The sequence below is a fragment of the Phalangium opilio genome, unplaced genomic scaffold, assembly GCF_054372755.1.
Source record: "Phalangium opilio isolate 3A_F unplaced genomic scaffold, DU_Popi_V2 ptg000077l_1, whole genome shotgun sequence".
In the NCBI taxonomy this organism is placed as follows: Eukaryota; Metazoa; Arthropoda; class Arachnida; order Opiliones; family Phalangiidae; genus Phalangium; species Phalangium opilio.
The window spans coordinates 1336705-1358227 of record NW_028324185.1 but is presented as its reverse complement, the minus strand read 5'-3'; the positions used below and the strand labels follow the sequence as shown (position 1 = coordinate 1358227).

Sequence of the window (21523 nt, the reverse complement as noted above, 5' to 3'; positions counted from 1 at the left end):
CACACTCGATAAATTTACAAGTGGGGACCTTCACCGTCATTTCAACTGACAAGTGGGGTCTTTTAAACACACATTATCAAATTTCATGTATATTATAATTTTATGGTTAAAATATTGATAATCAGAATGAAGTTTAAGTAATCAGTCCTATTTCTAGCTTAACACTTAAGTTTTGAGCTAATTTCAGGTTTACAAGTTGGGACCTAAACCGTCTTCCTACCTTATATCTGGGGACATTTGTGTTTACGTTATTAGATTTTGAATTAGTGTCGAAGCCTATATGGTTCCATCAAGTATTTCAATTTCATTTTTCACACTCGATAAATTTACAAGTGGGAACCTTCACCGTCATTTCAACTGACAAGTGGGGTCTTTTAAACACACATTTTCAAATTTCATGTATATTATAATTTTATAGTTAAAATATTGATTATCAGAATGAAATTTAAGTAATCAGTCCTATTTCTACCTTAACACTTAAGTTTTGAGCTAATTTCAGGTTTACAAGTGGGGACCTAAACCGTCTTCCTACCTTATATCTGGGGACATTTGTGTATAAATTATTAGATTTTGAATTAGTGTCGAAGCCTATATGGTTCCATCAAGTATTTCAATTTAATTTTTCACACTCGATAAATTTACAAGTGGGGACCTTCACCGTCATTTCAACTGACAAGTGGGGTCTTTTAAACACACATTTTCAAATTTCATGTATATTATAATTTTATAGTTAAAATATTGATTATCAGAATGAAATTTAAGTAATCAGTCCTATTTCTAGCTTAACACTTAAGTTTTGAGCTAATTTCAGGTTTACAAGTGGGGACCTAAACCGTCTTCCTACCTTATATCTGGGGACATTTGTGTATAAATTATTAGATTTTGAATTAGTGTCGAAGCCTATATGGTTCCATCAAGTATTTCAATTTCATTTTTCACACTCGATAAATTTACAAGTGGGGACCTTCACCGTCATTTCAACTGACAAGTGGGGTCTTTTAAACACACATTATCAAATTTCATGTATATTATAATTTTATGGTTAAAATATTGATAATCAGAATGAAGTTTAAGTAATCAGTCCTATTTCTAGCTTAACACGTAAGTTTTGAGCTAATTTCAGGTTTACAAGTTGGGACCTAAACCGTCTTCCTACCTTATATCTGGGGACATTTGTGTTTACGTTTTAGATTTTGAATTAGTGTCGAAGCCTATATGGTTCCATCAAGTATTTCAATTTCAGTTTTCACACTCGATAAATTTACAAGTGGGAACCTTCACCGTCATTTCAACTGACAAGTGGGGTCTTTTAAACACACATTTTCAAATTTCATGTATATTATAATTTTATAGTTAAAATATTGATTATCAGAATGAAATTTAAGTAATCAGTCCTATTTCTAGCTTAACACTTAAGTTTTGAGCTAATTTCAGGTTTACAAGTGGGGACCTTAACCGTCTTCCTACCTTATATCTGGGGACATTTGTGTATAAATTATTAGATTTTGAATTAGTGTCGAAGCCTATATGGTTCCATCAAGTATTTCAATTTCATTTTTCACACTCGATAAATTTACAAGTGGGGACCTTCACCGTCATTTCAACTGACAAGTGGGGTCTTTTAAACACACATTTTCAAATTTCATGTATATTATAATTTTATAGTTAAAATATTGATTATCAGAATGAAATTTAAGTAATCAGTCCTATTTCTAGCTTAACACTTAAGTTTTGAGCTAATTTCAGGTTTACAAGTGGGGACCTAAACCGTCTTCCAACCTTATATCTGGGGACATTTGTGTATAAATTATTAGATTTTGAATTAGTGTCGAAGCCTATATGGTTCCATCAAGTATTTCAATTTCATTTTTCACACTCGATAAATTTACAAGTGGGGACCTTCACCGTCATTTCAACTGACAAGTGGGGTCTTTTAAACACACATTATCAAATTTCAAGTATATTATAATTTTATAGTTAAAATATTGATTATCAGAATGAAATTTAAGTAATCAGTCCTATTTCTAGCTTAACATTTAAGTTTTGAGCTAATTTCAGGTTTACAAGTGGGGACCTAAACCGTCTTCCAACCTTACATCTGGGGACATTTGTGTATAAATTATTAGATTTTGAATTAGTGTCGAAGCCTATACGGTTCCATCAAGTATTTCAATTTCATTTTTCACACTCGATAAATTTACAAGTGGGGACCTTCACCGTCATTTCAACTGACAAGTGGGGTCTTTTAAACACACATTTTCAAATTTCATGTATATTATAATTTTATAGTTAAAATATTGATTATCAGAATGAAATTTAAGTAATCAGTCCTATTTCTAGCTTAACACTTAAGTTTTGAGCTAATTTCAGGTTTACAAGTGGGGACCTAAACCGTCTTCCTACCTTATATCTGGGGACATTTGTGTATAAATTATTAGATTTTGAATTAGTGTCGAAGCCTATATGGTTCCATCAAGTATTTCAATTTCATTTTTCACACTCGATAAATTTACAAGTGGGGACCTTCACCGTCATTTCAACTGACAAGTGGGGTCTTTTAAACACACATTTTCAAATTTCATGTATATTATAATTTTATAGTTAAAATATTGATTATCAGAATGAAATTTAAGTAATCAGTCCTATTTCTAGCTTAACACTTAAGTTTTGAGCTAATTTCAGGTTTACAAGTTGGGACCTAAACCGTCTTCCTACCTTATATCTGGAGACATTTGTGTTTACGTTATTAGATTTTGAATTAGTGTCGAAGCCTATATGGTTCCATCAAGTATTTCAATTTCAATTTTCACACTCGATAAATTTACAAGTGGGAACCTTCACCGTCATTTCAACTGACAAGTGGGGTCTTTTAAACACACATTTTCAAATTTCATTTATATTATAATTTTATAGTTAAAATATTGATTATCAGAATGAAATTTAAGTAATCAGTCCTATTTCTAGCTTAACACTTAAGTTTTGAGCTAATTTCAGGTTTACAAGTGGGGACCTAAACCGTCTTCCTACCTTATATCTGGGGACATTTGTGTATAAATTATTAGATTTTGAATTAGTGTCGAAGCCTATATGGTTCCATCAAGTATTTCAATTTCATTTTTCACACTCGATAAATTTACAAGTGGGGACCTTCACCGTCATTTCAACTGACAAGTGGGGTCTTTTAAACACACATTTTCAAATTTCATGTATATTATAATTTTATAGTTAAAATGTTGATTATCAGAATGAAATTTAAGTAATCAGTCCTATTTCTAGCTTAACATTTAAGTTTTGAGCTAATTTTAGGTTTACAAGTGGGGACCTAAACCGTCTTCCAACCTTATATCTGGGGACATTTGTGTATAAATTATTAGATTTCGAATTAGTGTCGAAGCCTATACGGTTCCATCAAGTATTTCAATTTCATTTTTCACACTCGATAAATTTACAAGTGGGGACCTTCACCGCCATTTCAACTGACAAGTGGGGTCTTTTAAACACACATTATCAAATTTCAAGTATATTATAATTTTATAGTTAAAATATTGATAATCAGAATGAAGTTTAAGTAATCAGTCCTATTTCTAGCTTAACACTTAAGTTTTGAGCTAATTTCAGGTTTACAAGTGGGGACCTAAACCGTCTTCCTACCTTATATCTGGGGACATTTGTGTATAAATTATTAGATTTTGAATTAGTGTCGAAGCCTATATGGTTCCATCAAGTATTTCAATTTCATTTTTCACACTCGATAAATTTACAAGTGGGGACCTTCACCGTCATTTCAACTGACAAGTGGGGTCTTTTAAACACACATTATCAAATTTCATGTATATTATAATTTTATGGTTAAAATATTGATAATCAGAATGAAGTTTAAGTAATCAGTCCTATTTCTAGCTTAACACTTAAGTTTTGAGCTAATTTCAGGTTTACAAGTTGGGACCTAAACCGTCTTCCTACCTTATATCTGGGGACATTTGTGTTTACGTTATTAGATTTTGAATTAGTGTCGAAGCCTATATGGTTCCATCAAGTATTTCAATTTCATTTTTCACACTCGATAAATTTACAAGTGGGAACCTTCACCGTCATTTCAACTGACAAGTGGGGTCTTTTAAACACACATTTTCAAATTTCATGTATATTATAATTTTATAGTTAAAATATTGATTATCAGAATGAAATTTAAGTAATCAGTCCTATTTCTACCTTAACACTTAAGTTTTGAGCTAATTTCAGGTTTACAAGTGGGGACCTAAACCGTCTTCCTACCTTATATCTGGGGACATTTGTGTATAAATTATTAGATTTTGAATTAGTGTCGAAGCCTATATGGTTCCATCAAGTATTTCAATTTAATTTTTCACACTCGATAAATTTACAAGTGGGGACCTTCACCGTCATTTCAACTGACAAGTGGGGTCTTTTAAACACACATTTTCAAATTTCATGTATATTATAATTTTATAGTTAAAATATTGATTATCAGAATGAAATTTAAGTAATCAGTCCTATTTCTAGCTTAACACTTAAGTTTTGAGCTAATTTCAGGTTTACAAGTGGGGACCTAAACCGTCTTCCTACCTTATATCTGGGGACATTTGTGTATAAATTATTAGATTTTGAATTAGTGTCGAAGCCTATATGGTTCCATCAAGTATTTCAATTTCATTTTTCACACTCGATAAATTTACAAGTGGGGACCTTCACCGTCATTTCAACTGACAAGTGGGGTCTTTTAAACACACATTATCAAATTTCATGTATATTATAATTTTATGGTTAAAATATTGATAATCAGAATGAAGTTTAAGTAATCAGTCCTATTTCTAGCTTAACACGTAAGTTTTGAGCTAATTTCAGGTTTACAAGTTGGGACCTAAACCGTCTTCCTACCTTATATCTGGGGACATTTGTGTTTACGTTTTAGATTTTGAATTAGTGTCGAAGCCTATATGGTTCCATCAAGTATTTCAATTTCAGTTTTCACACTCGATAAATTTACAAGTGGGAACCTTCACCGTCATTTCAACTGACAAGTGGGGTCTTTTAAACACACATTTTCAAATTTCATGTATATTATAATTTTATAGTTAAAATATTGATTATCAGAATGAAATTTAAGTAATCAGTCCTATTTCTAGCTTAACACTTAAGTTTTGAGCTAATTTCAGGTTTACAAGTGGGGACCTTAACCGTCTTCCTACCTTATATCTGGGGACATTTGTGTATAAATTATTAGATTTTGAATTAGTGTCGAAGCCTATATGGTTCCATCAAGTATTTCAATTTCATTTTTCACACTCGATAAATTTACAAGTGGGGACCTTCACCGTCATTTCAACTGACAAGTGGGGTCTTTTAAACACACATTTTCAAATTTCATGTATATTATAATTTTATAGTTAAAATATTGATTATCAGAATGAAATTTAAGTAATCAGTCCTATTTCTAGCTTAACACTTAAGTTTTGAGCTAATTTCAGGTTTACAAGTGGGGACCTAAACCGTCTTCCAACCTTATATCTGGGGACATTTGTGTATAAATTATTAGATTTTGAATTAGTGTCGAAGCCTATATGGTTCCATCAAGTATTTCAATTTCATTTTTCACACTCGATAAATTTACAAGTGGGGACCTTCACCGTCATTTCAACTGACAAGTGGGGTCTTTTAAACACACATTATCAAATTTCAAGTATATTATAATTTTATAGTTAAAATATTGATTATCAGAATGAAATTTAAGTAATCAGTCCTATTTCTAGCTTAACATTTAAGTTTTGAGCTAATTTCAGGTTTACAAGTGGGGACCTAAACCGTCTTCCAACCTTACATCTGGGGACATTTGTGTATAAATTATTAGATTTTGAATTAGTGTCGAAGCCTATACGGTTCCATCAAGTATTTCAATTTCATTTTTCACACTCGATAAATTTACAAGTGGGGACCTTCACCGTCATTTCAACTGACAAGTGGGGTCTTTTAAACACACATTTTCAAATTTCATGTATATTATAATTTTATAGTTAAAATATTGATTATCAGAATGAAATTTAAGTAATCAGTCCTATTTCTAGCTTAACACTTAAGTTTTGAGCTAATTTCAGGTTTACAAGTGGGGACCTAAACCGTCTTCCTACCTTATATCTGGGGACATTTGTGTATAAATTATTAGATTTTGAATTAGTGTCGAAGCCTATATGGTTCCATCAAGTATTTCAATTTCATTTTTCACACTCGATAAATTTACAAGTGGGGACCTTCACCGTCATTTCAACTGACAAGTGGGGTCTTTTAAACACACATTTTCAAATTTCATGTATATTATAATTTTATAGTTAAAATATTGATTATCAGAATGAAATTTAAGTAATCAGTCCTATTTCTAGCTTAACACTTAAGTTTTGAGCTAATTTCAGGTTTACAAGTTGGGACCTAAACCGTCTTCCTACCTTATATCTGGAGACATTTGTGTTTACGTTATTAGATTTTGAATTAGTGTCGAAGCCTATATGGTTCCATCAAGTATTTCAATTTCAATTTTCACACTCGATAAATTTACAAGTGGGAACCTTCACCGTCATTTCAACTGACAAGTGGGGTCTTTTAAACACACATTTTCAAATTTCATTTATATTATAATTTTATAGTTAAAATATTGATTATCAGAATGAAATTTAAGTAATCAGTCCTATTTCTAGCTTAACACTTAAGTTTTGAGCTAATTTCAGGTTTACAAGTGGGGACCTAAACCGTCTTCCTACCTTATATCTGGGGACATTTGTGTATAAATTATTAGATTTTGAATTAGTGTCGAAGCCTATATGGTTCCATCAAGTATTTCAATTTCATTTTTCACACTCGATAAATTTACAAGTGGGGACCTTCACCGTCATTTCAACTGACAAGTGGGGTCTTTTAAACACACATTTTCAAATTTCATGTATATTATAATTTTATAGTTAAAATGTTGATTATCAGAATGAAATTTAAGTAATCAGTCCTATTTCTAGCTTAACATTTAAGTTTTGAGCTAATTTCAGGTTTACAAGTGGGGACCTAAACCGTCTTCCAACCTTATATCTGGGGACATTTGTGTATAAATTATTAGATTTCGAATTAGTGTCGAAGCCTATACGGTTCCATCAAGTATTTCAATTTCATTTTTCACACTCGATAAATTTACAAGTGGGGACCTTCACCGTCATTTCAACTGACAAGTGGGGTCTTTTAAACACACATTTTCAAATTTCATTTATATTATAATTTTATAGTTAAAATATTGATTATCAGAATGAAATTTAAGTAATCAGTCCTATTTCTAGCTTAACACTTAAGTTTTGAGCTAATTTCAGGTTTACAAGTGGGGACCTAAACCGTCTTCCTACCTTATATCTGGGGACATTTGTGTATAAATTATTAGATTTTGAATTAGTGTCGAAGCCTATATGGTTCCATCAAGTATTTCAATTTCATTTTTCACACTCGATAAATTTACAAGTGGGGACCTTCACCGTCATTTCAACTGACAAGTGGGGTCTTTTAAACACACATTTTCAAATTTCATGTATATTATAATTTTATAGTTAAAATATTGATTATCAGAATGAAATTTAAGTAATCAGTCCTATTTCTAGCTTAACACTTAAGTTTTGAGCTAATTTCAGGTTTACAAGTTGGGACCTAAACCGTCTTCCTACCTTATATCTGGAGACATTTGTGTTTACGTTATTAGATTTTGAATTAGTGTCGAAGCCTATATGGTTCCATCAAGTATTTCAATTTCAATTTTCACACTCGATAAATTTACAAGTGGGAACCTTCACCGTCATTTCAACTGACAAGTGGGGTCTTTTAAACACACATTTTCAAATTTCATTTATATTATAATTTTATAGTTAAAATATTGATTATCAGAATGAAATTTAAGTAATCAGTCCTATTTCTAGCTTAACACTTAAGTTTTGAGCTAATTTCAGGTTTACAAGTGGGGACCTAAACCGTCTTCCTACCTTATATCTGGGGACATTTGTGTATAAATTATTAGATTTTGAATTAGTGTCGAAGCCTATATGGTTCCATCAAGTATTTCAATTTCATTTTTCACACTCGATAAATTTACAAGTGGGGACCTTCACCGTCATTTCAACTGACAAGTGGGGTCTTTTAAACACACATTTTCAAATTTCATGTATATTATAATTTTATAGTTAAAATGTTGATTATCAGAATGAAATTTAAGTAATCAGTCCTATTTCTAGCTTAACATTTAAGTTTTGAGCTAATTTCAGGTTTACAAGTGGGGACCTAAACCGTCTTCCAACCTTACATCTGGGGACATTTGTGTATAAATTATTAGATTTTGAATTAGTGTCGAAGCCTATACGGTTCCATCAAGTATTTCAATTTCATTTTTCACACTCGATAAATTTACAAGTGGGGACCTTCACCGTCATTTCAACTGACAAGTGGGGTCTTTTAAACACACATTTTCAAATTTCATGTATATTATAATTTTATAGTTAAAATATTGATTATCAGAATGAAATTTAAGTAATCAGTCCTATTTCTAGCTTAACATTTAAGTTTTGAGCTAATTTTAGGTTTACAAGTGGGGACCTAAACCGTCTTCCAACCTTATATCTGGGGACATTTGTGTATAAATTATTAGATTTTGAATTAGTGTCGAAGCCTATATGGTTCCATCAAGTATTTCAATTTCATTTTTCACACTCGATAAATTTACAAGTGGGGACCTTCACCGTCATTTCAACTGACAAGTGGGGTCTTTTAAACACACATTTTCAAATTTCATGTATATTATAATTTTATAGTTAAAATGTTGATTATCAGAATGAAATTTAAGTAATCAGTCCTATTTCTAGCTTAACATTTAAGTTTTGAGCTAATTTCAGGTTTACAAGTGGGGACCTAAACCGTCTTCCAACCTTATATCTGGGGACATTTGTGTATAAATTATTAGATTTCGAATTAGTGTCGAAGCCTATACGGTTCCATCAAGTATTTCAATTTCATTTTTCACACTCGATAAATTTACAAGTGGGGACCTTCACCGTCATTTCAACTGACAAGTGGGGTCTTTTAAACACACATTTTCAAATTTCATGTATATTATAATTTTATAGTTAAAATATTGATTATCAGAATGAAATTTAAGTAATCAGTCCTATTTCTAGCTTAACATTTAAGTTTTGAGCTAATTTCAGGTTTACAAGTGGGGACCTAAACCTTCTTCCAACCTTATATCTGGGGACATTTGTGTATAAATTATTAGATTTTGAATTAGTGTCGAAGCCAATATGGTTCCATCAAGTATTTCAATTTCATTTTTCACACTCGATAAATTTACAAGTGGGGACCTTCACCGTCATTTCAACTGACAAGTGGGGTCTTTTAAACACACATTTTCAAATTTCATGTATATTATAATTTTATAGTTAAAATATTGATTATCAGAATGAAATTTAAGTAATCAGTCCTATTTCTAGCTTAACACTTAAGTTTTGAGCTAATTTCAGGTTTACAAGTTGGGACCTAAACCGTCTTCCTACCTTATATCTGGAGACATTTGTGTTTACGTTATTAGATTTTGAATTAGTGTCGAAGCCTATATGGTTCCATCAAGTATTTCAATTTCAATTTTCACACTCGATAAATTTACAAGTGGGAACCTTCACCGTCATTTCAACTGACAAGTGGGGTCTTTTAAACACACATTTTCAAATTTCATTTATATTATAATTTTATAGTTAAAATATTGATTATCAGAATGAAATTTAAGTAATCAGTCCTATTTCTAGCTTAACACTTAAGTTTTGAGCTAATTTCAGGTTTACAAGTGGGGACCTAAACCGTCTTCCTACCTTATATCTGGGGACATTTGTGTATAAATTATTAGATTTTGAATTAGTGTCGAAGCCTATATGGTTCCATCAAGTATTTCAATTTCATTTTTCACACTCGATAAATTTACAAGTGGGGACCTTCACCGTCATTTCAACTGACAAGTGGGGTCTTTTAAACACACATTTTCAAATTTCATGTATATTATAATTTTATAGTTAAAATGTTGATTATCAGAATGAAATTTAAGTAATCAGTCCTATTTCTAGCTTAACATTTAAGTTTTGAGCTAATTTCAGGTTTACAAGTGGGGACCTAAACCGTCTTCCAACCTTACATCTGGGGACATTTGTGTATAAATTATTAGATTTTGAATTAGTGTCGAAGCCTATACGGTTCCATCAAGTATTTCAATTTCATTTTTCACACTCGATAAATTTACAAGTGGGGACCTTCACCGTCATTTCAACTGACAAGTGGGGTCTTTTAAACACACATTTTCAAATTTCATGTATATTATAATTTTATAGTTAAAATATTGATTATCAGAATGAAATTTAAGTAATCAGTCCTATTTCTAGCTTAACATTTAAGTTTTGAGCTAATTTTAGGTTTACAAGTGGGGACCTAAACCGTCTTCCAACCTTATATCTGGGGACATTTGTGTATAAATTATTAGATTTTGAATTAGTGTCGAAGCCTATATGGTTCCATCAAGTATTTTAATTTCATTTTTCACACTCGATAAATTTACAAGTGGGGACCTTCACCGTCATTTCAACTGACAAGTGGGGTCTTTTAAACACACATTTTCAAATTTCATGTATATTATAATTTTATAGTTAAAATGTTGATTATCAGAATGAAATTTAAGTAATCAGTCCTATTTCTAGCTTAACATTTAAGTTTTGAGCTAATTTCAGGTTTACAAGTGGGGACCTAAACCGTCTTCCAACCTTATATCTGGGGACATTTGTGTATAAATTATTAGATTTCGAATTAGTGTCGAAGCCTATACGGTTCCATCAAGTATTTCAATTTCATTTTTCACACTCGATAAATTTACAAGTGGGGACCTTCACCGTCATTTCAACTGACAAGTGGGGTCTTTTAAACACACATTTTCAAATTTCATGTATATTATAATTTTATAGTTAAAATATTGATTATCAGAATGAAATTTAAGTAATCAGTCCTATTTCTAGCTTAACATTTAAGTTTTGAGCTAATTTCAGGTTTACAAGTGGGGACCTAAACCTTCTTCCAACCTTATATCTGGGGACATTTGTGTATAAATTATTAGATTTTGAATTAGTGTCGAAGCCAATATGGTTCCATCAAGTATTTCAATTTCATTTTTCACACTCGATAAATTTACAAGTGGGGACCTTCACCGTCATTTCAACTGACAAGTGGGGTCTTTTAAACACACATTTTCAAATTTCATGTATATTATAATTTTATAGTTAAAATATTGATTATCAGAATGAAATTTAAGTAATCAGTCCTATTTCTAGCTTAACACTTAAGTTTTGAGCTAATTTCAGGTTTACAAGTGGGGACCTAAACCGTCTTCCTACCTTATATCTGGGGACATTTTGTATAAATTATTAGATTTTGAATTAGTGTCGAAGCCTATATGGTTCCATCAAGTATTTCAATTTCATTTTTCACACTCGATAAATTTACAAGTGGGGACCTTCACCGTCATTTCAACTGACAAGTGGGGTCTTTTAAACACACATTTTCAAATTTCATGTATATTATAATTTTATAGTTAAAATATTGATTATCAGAATGAAATTTAAGTAATCAGTCCTATTTCTAGCTTAACATTTAAGTTTTGAGCTAATTTCAGGTTTACAAGTGGGGACCTAAACCTTCTTCCAACCTTATATCTGGGGACATTTGTGTATAAATTATTAGATTTTGAATTAGTGTCGAAGCCAATATGGTTCCATCAAGTATTTCAATTTCATTTTTCACACTCGATAAATTTACAAGTGGGGACCTTCACCGTCATTTCAACTGACAAGTGGGGTCTTTTAAACACACATTTTCAAATTTCATGTATATTATAATTTTATAGTTAAAATATTGATTATCAGAATGAAATTTAAGTAATCAGTCCTATTTCTAGCTTAACACTTAAGTTTTGAGCTAATTTCAGGTTTACAAGTGGGGACCTAAACCGTCTTCCTACCTTATATCTGGGGACATTTTGTATAAATTATTAGATTTTGAATTAGTGTCGAAGCCTATATGGTTCCATCAAGTATTTCAATTTCATTTTTCACACTCGATAAATTTACAAGTGGGGACCTTCACCGTCATTTCAACTGACAAGTGGGGTCTTTTAAACACACATTTTCAAATTTCATGTATATTATAATTTTATAGTTAAAATATTGATTATCAGAATGAAATTTAAGTAATCAGTCCTATTTCTAGCTTAACACTTAAGTTTTGAGCTAATTTCAGGTTTACAAGTGGGGACCTAAACCGTCTTCCTACCTTATATCTGGGGACATTTGTGTATAAATTATTAGATTTTGAATTAGTGTCGAAGCCTATATGGTTCCATCAAGTATTTCAATTTCATTTTTCACACTCGATAAATTTACAAGTGGGGACCTTCACCGTCATTTCAACTGACAAGTGGGGTCTTTTAAACACACATTTTCAAATTTCATGTATATTATAATTTTATAGTTAAAATATTGATTATCAGAATGAAATTTAAGTAATCAGTCCTATTTCTAGCTTAACATTTAAGTTTTGAGCTAATTTTAGGTTTACAAGTGGGGACCTAAACCGTCTTCCAACCTTATATCTGGGGACATTTGTGTATAAATTATTAGATTTCGAATTAGTGTCGAAGCCTATACGGTTCCATCAAGTATTTCAATTTCATTTTTCACACTCGATAAATTTACAAGTGGGGACCTTCACCGTCATTTCAACTGACAAGTGGGGTCTTTTAAACACACATTTTCAAATTTCATGTATATTATAATTTTATAGTTAAAATATTGATTATCAGAATGAAATTTAAGTAATCAGTCCTATTTCTAGCTTAACATTTAAGTTTTGAGCTAATTTCAGGTTTACAAGTGGGGACCTAAACCGTCTTCCAACCTTATATCTGGGGACATTTGTGTAAAAATTATTAGATTTTGAATTAGTGTCGAAGCCTATATGGTTCCATCAAGTATTTCAATTTCATTTTTCACACTCGATAAATTTACAAGTGGGGACCTTCACCGTCATTTCAACTGACAAGTGGGGTCTTTTAAACACACTTTATCAAATTTCATGTATAACATAATTTTTTAGTTAAAATATTGATTATCAGAATTAAATTTAAGTAATCAGTCCTATTTCTAGCTTAACACTTAAGTTTTGAGCTAATTTCAGGTTTAAAAGTGGGGACCTAAACCGTCTTCCTACCTTATATCTGGGGACATTTGTGTTTACGTTATTAGATTTTGAATTAGTGTCGAAGCCTATATGGTTCCATCAAGTATTTCAATTTCATTTTTCACACTCGATAAATTTACAAGTGGGAACCTTCACCGTCATTTCAACTGACAAGTGGGGTCTTTTAAACACACATTTTCAAATTTCATTTATATTATAATTTTATAGTTAAAATATTGATTATCAGAATGAAATTTAAGTAATCAGTCCTATTTCTAGCTTAACACTTAAGTTTTGAGCTAATTTCAGATTTACAAGTGGGGACCTAAACCGTCTTCCTACCTTATATCTGGGGACATTTGTGTATAAATTATTAGATTTTGAATTAGTGTCGAAGCCTATATGGTTCCATCAAGTATTTCAATTTCATTTTTCACACTCGATAAATTTACAAGTGGGGACCTTCACCGTCATTTCAACTGACAAGTGGGGTCTTTTAAACACACATTATCAAATTTCATGTATATTATAATTTTATAGTTAAAATATTGATTATCAGAATTAAATTTAAGTAATCAGTCCTATTTCTAGCTTAACACTTAAGTTTTGAGCTAATTTCAGGTTTACAAGTGGGGACCTAAACCGTCTTCCTACCTTATATCTGGGGACATTTTGTGATTATACACCTTCAAGATCCACGCAGTGACTTCATTGACAAGTGGGGACTTTCACCTAGCGACATCTATATCTGAATTTTGAAAGTAATCTGGAATTAGGGTCCCCATTTATGCGGTGAAAATATCGTGTGTTTTCAGGTCCCTACATATAAATGTCTTGGGTTCTTTTTCCACAGCGGGTGTTTAATTATATGCTTTACGGCGCTCAACTAATTATTAAATCCTCTTTTTAATGAACTATAGTTAATTGGGTCCTCAGATGTCAATCACTCCTTACCGGTCCCCAAGTGTCAATCGTGTGCCCGTATGGGTGTGTGTGTGTGTGTCAGGCACTTTCACCCCAGGGGACCGCGTTCGCAGTTTCCGAATCGAAGCAAATGTGTTCGCCATTTCCGGACCGCATTCACAGTTCCCGGAAAATTCAAAACTTGAGGCTATCCACAATTCGCCTGGCCACTATTACTTCATCTGACTAGTCAATTATCCATTCCACATGAACACCAATCTGTATACACTGGCTTCTAACACCACCATCTTCTGGTCTTTGCTTTTGTCCATCCCACATGGACACCAGTCTGTACACCTGGCTTCTACACCACCATCTTCTGGTCTTTGTTTTTGTCCATCCCATATGGACACCAGTCTGTACACCTGGCTTCTACATCACCATCTTCTGGTCTTTGTTTTTGTTCATCCCACATGGACACCAGTCTGTAAACCTGGCTTCTACACCACCATCTTCTGGTCTTTGTTTTTGTCCATCCCACATGGACACCAGTCTGCACACCTGGCTTCTACTCCATCGTCATCGTTGTGTTTAAGACATTCGCGGCGATCAGCTAGGGTTACGAGAAACGTCTAGCCTCCCTAAGGTGAGATCGTCCACCGAAGGTTTTCGCAATTGCGGTTGTTCTTGCTTTTAGCTGTAGTTCGAGACCCTTATATACTACGTATTTTAGTAAGGCGAAGCAACCGGAGTATGCTTCATTTCAAACGTCAATATTAGTCAAGTCTCTCAAGAATGTCTAATTGTTCTTTATCAACGCGATGTAACGTTCAATAAGGCGAAAAACTAACGAAGAAAATATTTAATATTAATTAAAATTATTTTAATATTTAAGATAATTTTGTTTCTCAGCTCAAAATTAAAACGGAAATGGTTTGTCGCATAGCCTACTCGATCACGCGCATCACGACACTAGCTGCTCGCGCAACTATAGCGCGAGTAGCGCAGTGTTTGTGAGCGCGGATCGAGTGGGCTGTGCCCGGAGTTTGTGTCATTGAGTCATTCTCATTCCCATTATCAAAAATATATAGACCAACCATAAAGTTTAGCACTGGGCCGCTAGCACTCAACATGAAAAATAATAAACCCCTCCGTGTACCGACCCCCATCTGTGGTAGGAGGGAAAGTAAGGTGGTTCGCCGCTGCGCAGTATTACATTTGCGTAGTTATACACAAGGTACATGAGTGAGTTGGTTACAAAATATAGTTCCACCAAAAGTGTAAGAAGTTTCATCGGCTGCTTAAGGTTGCAAAGGCCTAGTCAAAGCGTTGTTTTTTTCTTCTTCTTCCTTCATGTTTCTTTACATTTCACTTTCGCGATTCTGAAGCTGTGATAAATTAATTAGATAAGCAAAATGTGTGATGATAGTTCCTTGGACTTACTCAAATTATTGAATAATTATGAAAACGATGACATTTTCGTTACTGATAAATTTGGAAAGCTAAAAGCTGCAGTTGAGTACATGAAAACAAATGGTAGTTTAAAGGAATTACTAGAGGATATGTGTACCCAGTACAATTTGCTTTGGAAAAAGTATGAGTCAGAAACGTGCGGATATTCTTCTTTCTTGTACGATTGGAACAATTGGCTTCACAGTTTATTATTTAAGAATGAAAAACCAGATCCTGTTATCGTTCTCGCCGAAGAATATATGTCAGAACTGACAAAATTAGTGCACTGGTTTTCCTGGAAAGTTTTAGACGCAAAAGCTAGCATTAATAGAGAAACTAATTTAGAAAAAGCTACCGCCATTAATAATCCTAGAAAGTTTGAACGCCCCTATGATCTAAATATTCCTGATGATCAGGCAAAAAGATGTAAAACCAGACATTTACGGTCAGACAGACTTTATACTATGAATCGACTAATTGGTGGAGCTATGGGTGAAATGTGGTCAGTCAACAAGGATGGGATGCAAGTTGTGAAAAGACTTAAGAGAGGGAAGAAACCTTTAACTGCTCAACAGAGGGATCAAGCCCATACCTTCTATAAAATTAGCCTTTCCCTCCGCAACAGAAAATTATTGCAGAAAGACATACCACCAGCATTGGAAGCAATAAACAACGGGGGTTTATTTGTTGCTGATGTAAAACTAATCCCATATGTAAACAAAATTTGCAAAATTATAGTTGATACGTATAGGAAATTTAGGTTTTCCACTGTTCCGGGAAAATCAATAAGTAGGTTGATTTATTAATATTATTTTTTATTTAGATTGTATCTAAAATGTAATGGTTTGTTATAGAAGAAACAACAGCAAGAGTGAGAAATGATGAGTCATTAAAAGTTCAATTTCATGAAGCAGTGAAAGATATACCTGCCGTTATTGATCATGGGTTTCAAGAAGATGATCTGGAAAAATTTAGGCTTATTTTTCAAAGAAAAATAATGCATGCAAAGATCGCGGACTTGATTAGGTCTGCAGCGAGAAGAAGAAATGAAAGAAAAGGGCACAGAGGACAAGGAGGCCAGAATCTTCGTTGCATGCTGTATGGTATGCGAAAAAACAAGGCAGTAAAGTCGGCTAAAGTGAAAGCAACGACTGTAAATTTTTTCAAAGCTACAAATAAGGCCCCAAAGAAGAGGTATTCTAAGAAAACCGAAAATATAAATTCTAGTCCCCCCTCAAAACCAACGAAGAGTGAAGAATCACTCACAGTGAACAGTCCACTGGCAACACCTTTAACAGAAGAAGCCAAAAATATAGCAATAACACCAAAGTTGGCTAATAATTCAAGAATCTCAAAAAGAGGAAGACTTATTAGAAAAAGGATTTGTGCAGATTTTGAATATGATTAAGAACTTTAAGATGAGCTAAGAGCTGTGATGTTAAACACTGTTGTACCTAAGTTGATAAGTTTTATTATAAACCAAAGCAAGCCTTTAAGGAGTAAATAGTAGAATTTCAGTATTAATGTTAAAGTTAAAAAGCCAATTGAAAAAAGATGAGCCCAGGGCTTGATAGTCTACACTGTTGTTCCTAAGTTTAATTATAAACCCAAGAAAGCCTTGTCAAGTTTCATTTTAAGAAGAAAATGGTACAATTTCAGAATTAAAGGCAAAAACCAAATTAAAGACAAATGTTTTGTTATACTTGTCACACTTTTATTTCTCACAAATATCCAATCCAACTTTGCGATAGGACGCCTCAGCATTTTGCGAAGTTTTGGTACATCCTTTAATTAACAGAGCCCTACGGGCACTACTGTAGTTTAGGCTAGTGAGTTTGCCAGCGGTTACATATTTCATTTGACTAAATATTGTTTCCACCGCCGAACCATTAATCCTTACGGGGAAAACATAACGCTTAGGGTGCCTAGTTGTGAAATCTTTAATGTAGTCTGCAAACCCATAAACCGAAACTCTCAGCAGCTCCCAGGTTTGCCATGCCAAAAATTTTGGATTGTTTGTCATGGAAACGTTTGCATCTTCATTAATCCGTTCAGTGGCCCATTCTTCAAAATATTTAAGACCCTTAAACATGGATTTCATAGGATCAGAGTCCAATCAATATACAGGCTTATGAGAAAGCAACCCTTCCTCAAAAATATCATGACATGCTCTGAGATAGTCATAGCAGGCCATTACTTCTGAGCGGTCGACAGGCTTAGCTTCAAACATGGGATTTGCATAATTGTATAGTTCGCCTAGAACTGGCATTTGTTGCATAATACTAGCAGGTGTCATGTTCAACTTCGTCCAAGAATCTCGATCAACATAGGACTTCAGAAGGCCTTTCACCTGTACCAATTCATCAGAATCAACGCGATGATCCTCCCGCTTCTTCATGTCTTTTATTTGAGTCCAACCAAACCGAACACCACTTTTTGAGAAATCTCTGGTCCCGTCTATTTGGGAGTTGTGCAACGCATTAATCATGTTTTTCAGTTGGTGGGTAGGACATACAATCCAATATATCCAGGACTCTTTATGGAGAGGATTTCTAAATTTTGTACTGAAACGAAAATCCAGAGATCCATCTTCATTCACCGAAGGTGATTGCGCTCTAGTTATTCCAAGACTTTTCCTCATCGCGGTCATATTGGCACTTCCTCCATCACAAACTAACAGTCCTACTTCAAAACCAACATTATGGAATGCAAAAATACACTTAAGTGTGCAACTCGAAATTGCTGCGTGTGACGCTGGTTTCTCAAACATAAAATAGGGGCCAATAACATCAAATTTCGTGGTAGTACACCGCCATAAATATTGCAAAGCATACTCTGCTTCCAGCAGTTCTGAAGTAGTTTTACATTTGAAGAGGTCTTCCATAGAAGCAAAATTGGTGGAATCTATGGCGCATCCAACAAATTCACCATTTTTCGAGTTCCACATCAGTTTACCGATAATTTTGACCTCATCAAAAATTAGCGCTCCTTCTTTTGGGGGCTTATTGTATTCAGGATGGTCGTTGACAAAATTATCAAATCTTTCTGACTCTTTTTGAAGATGAACATAATCAATGCCACTGTTACTTGGATATTGTCGAATTTTATCGCGCAAAGTGTGAGCACTTGGTAGTTTCAAAATATCAAAGCTGTTAAGGGCTTCATAAGCTGCTGGGGAACGTGAATACACCGCTAATGCTATTCTATAAGTCAGTGGGCTCCATCTATTTCCATTTGATCCTTTAATGCATTTTTCTTGATCATTTAGAAAGCCATTCTCGCAGTCTCTCTTACTATTCATCTGCCAAGCTTTCTTTAACGCCAATCCAACAATTTTATTCTTCTTCATCGCCAATTTGAAAATTTCGTTTAAATCTTCCTTTCCTTTTGTGTTTATTTCATTTAGAACTTCAGACATATTCTTGTCCTGATTTTCATTTAATTCGAGACTAGTTTCTTTAATTTTGTTTTCAAGGTGCTTAATTTTTTGGGTTAATTTAAATCGATTTTGCTTGTTTTGTAGGATTCGCTTATTCTTGGATTTTGGAGTTAGAACGCCAATTCGACATTTAGAACTCGCAGCTTGTCTTTTCAATTTTGTTTTTGGAGTTACTTGATCCATCTTCTTAGAACGACCTTTGATATACCTTAAATACAAGATGTAAAAGTAAAAATGTTTATATTTAAGACAAAGTTGCACACTTATGAGTAAATTAGGGCTAAATTCAAACCATTTTAGAGCACGGCATTTTGAACATTGATATGTTTGTTGTAGAAGTTTATCTTTTGGTGCATTAGTTGGTGGCTTGAACCAAACTAAGCATTCCTTCGACTGAATACGTTCAAAAGGAACATGATGTTTTTTTAGTTTTTTTGTGTCCTTTAGAGTCCCCAATTCATCCTGTCACATGAGTTATATTATTAATAAAACTAAGTATATGTTTTGACACTTAGCGATGATTAATATTCGTACCTTTGTTAATCCTGGGCAAAACACACAGTCTTCGTCTAACTCCCGTAAAACCATTTTAACTACATCTAAATTTAACAATTTGGTGTCTTTGTTGAAAAATTCAAATTCGGTTGTAGGTTTGAATAGTGTCAGAACTGCAACTTTTCCATTTGAAGAAAACATTAATTTGGTTGGATAATCATAATACGTCGAGACTCCTATCAGTCCATTGCTTCTTATTACTTCAATATGTACTACAATTTCATGATCATGATTCGTAATTTCTTTAAAACATAAATCACCTAAATTAAGATAAAAATTTTAATTTTATTTATTTTCAATTGTTTGAAAATTAATTTCATAAAAAGTTTATTTACTTGTATTGACGCTTTGGAAGTAAAACTTCAAAGCTGGTAAGGGTGAAATTGGTCTTCCCCGTTCCTTCACTAAAGCTAACTGTTTGGGTGCAATACCTTCAGGGGGTACTTCCCGGTTGTGTTCTTGGGTCTCCAGTTCTTGGGACATGGCTGTTATCTGCTGTCTTGTACATGTTTGACTTTCATTAAGCCTTCTTTTTCGCGAATGAGAATGCATAATGTTTCCATTGCCACGAGCCTTAACCAAAATGTTTATTTCCTCCCATTTTTCAGGAGGCACGTAGCTTCCGAATATCTCAGTTTGGGTTTCAGAGACGATACTAGTGGCTGGGCTGTAATTTTCAGTTTGCATTTCAGTACTACAAACACTGAGGCTGTTAGTTTGAGTTCCGATGCACGTCTTTGGTTGGAATTGGATTTCATTTCCAACTCCGATTTCAGCCATCACTTTGTTATCTGTTTGGCTAGATTTGTCCTTGGTGTTTAATTTAAGGATGGGAATGTTCATCATTGTTTGTACACCAACAGTACCGCATTCCTTCACATAAAAGATATACTGCGTGCTTTGGTTTTTTGGCTTTAAAGCCGAAAGGGCCATCTGTTCCGCGGTTTTCTTCCGAGGCATCTCAAAAACTGATTATAATATTTGATCAGTATTTATATACAGAATTACTAATTTAAAAACATCGACTGTCTAAATTTTATATTATTAAGAATGAAAACAAAACTTACCAAAGATTAAAATTCAAATCAACTTAAGCCTTGGGCGCCCAGCTCCCGCTCATTAGAGTAATTTTCCCGCAATTTTTTAAAAAATAGCAGACGATCTGATCGTGTTTACGTTTTTCCTCGGACCGCGCCGCTACCGTCGCAAAACTACTTTTAGATGTCCGTTGACTGTTCAGATGACGCAATGAAAGTGGGAGCTTATTGGTGGAACAGAGGGGGTGCAAACGTCCACCCTACAAGCTTCTTATTTTACATGGATATCAAAGCCAGAGCTTAGGAATGGGTTGTGTGCTAAACTTTATGGTTGGTCTATATATTTTTGCCATTATTCTGCTGGTTCTTGGTGAATGGTGAGTGTGGATGCGCGATCATGTGCGACGTATTTTGGGATTAATCTTTTGCAATCTGATAGTTTTTAAAATATTCGTAAAAGTTTAAGTATTTATAAACGATATTCAAGTGTTAATTTCTTCCTTGAGTGAACAATAAGTTAGATTACAATAGATGTTTGAACGTCCAAGGCTTAAGCTTAAAATCGTCGCCATGATGCCACATGGTTCTTTGGAAGGGTCAAGCTGGCCAAGTTCAACAGCCAGTGTTTTGAGACGAGTATATTTACCGCCTCAATTAACTACCATTCTTTTGTGGAGTGAGTCAATCTAAACGCTAACCTTTTCTTAAGAATTGTTATTCTTTGTATTACGCTTTGTTTTTTGTTTGTTGTGTCGTTATATATAGAAATAGGAATGCTATTATTTATGAATATTTAATTATACTTTTACGGAGCAAAAAAAAGAGGACGATTATGCATTTGATATAA

General features: G+C 33.4%; 3 protein-coding genes across 3 annotated transcripts; 1 reads left to right on the top strand and 2 right to left on the bottom strand.

The window, feature by feature from the left end:
• Nucleotides 1-15608: 15608 nt before the first annotated feature.
• LOC149656711 (uncharacterized) lies at nucleotides 15609-17347 on the top strand. The gene is made up of 2 exons (XM_089844521.1): nucleotides 15609-16434; nucleotides 16500-17347. The coding sequence occupies exons 1-2, from the start codon at nucleotides 15609-15611 to the stop codon at nucleotides 17051-17053; spliced, it is 1380 nt and encodes a 459-aa protein (XP_089700647.1). The 3' UTR covers nucleotides 17054-17347.
• Nucleotides 16478-18392, bottom strand: LOC149656710 (uncharacterized). Its single transcript, XM_089844522.1, has 2 exons — nucleotides 17843-18392; nucleotides 16478-17728 (listed from the first exon to the last, which is right to left on the bottom strand). The coding sequence occupies exons 1-2, from the start codon at nucleotides 18293-18295 to the stop codon at nucleotides 17360-17362; spliced, it is 822 nt and encodes a 273-aa protein (XP_089700648.1). The 5' UTR covers nucleotides 18296-18392; the 3' UTR covers nucleotides 16478-17359.
• LOC149656709 (uncharacterized) lies at nucleotides 18319-21032 on the bottom strand. Its single transcript, XM_089844536.1, has 6 exons — nucleotides 20707-21032; nucleotides 19975-20607; nucleotides 19619-19899; nucleotides 19377-19546; nucleotides 18389-19292; nucleotides 18319-18327 (listed from the first exon to the last, which is right to left on the bottom strand). The coding sequence occupies exons 2-6, from the start codon at nucleotides 20597-20599 to the stop codon at nucleotides 18319-18321; spliced, it is 1989 nt and encodes a 662-aa protein (XP_089700662.1). The 5' UTR covers nucleotides 20600-20607; nucleotides 20707-21032.
• Between the last annotated feature and the right edge of the window lie 491 nt (nucleotides 21033-21523).

Bases quoted from the DNA above. Each gene is read 5' to 3' on its own strand.
- LOC149656709 (XM_089844536.1), bottom strand. From the start codon at position 20,599: ATGCCTCGGAAGAAAACCGCGGAACAGATGGCCCTTTCGGCTTTAAAG. The intron at 19,900-19,974 runs GTAAATAAACTT...ATCTTAATTTAG, and splicing joins CTTCCAAAGCGTCAATACAA to GTGATTTATGTTTTAAAGAA. The intron at 19,547-19,618 runs GTACGAATATTA...CTCATGTGACAG, and splicing joins TTTGCCCAGGATTAACAAAG to GATGAATTGGGGACTCTAAA.
- LOC149656711 (XM_089844521.1), top strand. From the start codon at position 15,609: ATGTGTGATGATAGTTCCTTGGACTTACTCAAATTATTGAATAATTAT. The intron at 16,435-16,499 runs GTAGGTTGATTT...GGTTTGTTATAG, and splicing joins TGTTCCGGGAAAATCAATAA to AAGAAACAACAGCAAGAGTG.
- LOC149656710 (XM_089844522.1), bottom strand. From the start codon at position 18,295: ATGACCGCGATGAGGAAAAGTCTTGGAATAACTAGAGCGCAATCACCT. The intron at 17,729-17,842 runs GTAATGGCCTGC...TCCATGTTTAAG, and splicing joins AGCCTGTCGACCGCTCAGAA to GGTCTTAAATATTTTGAAGA.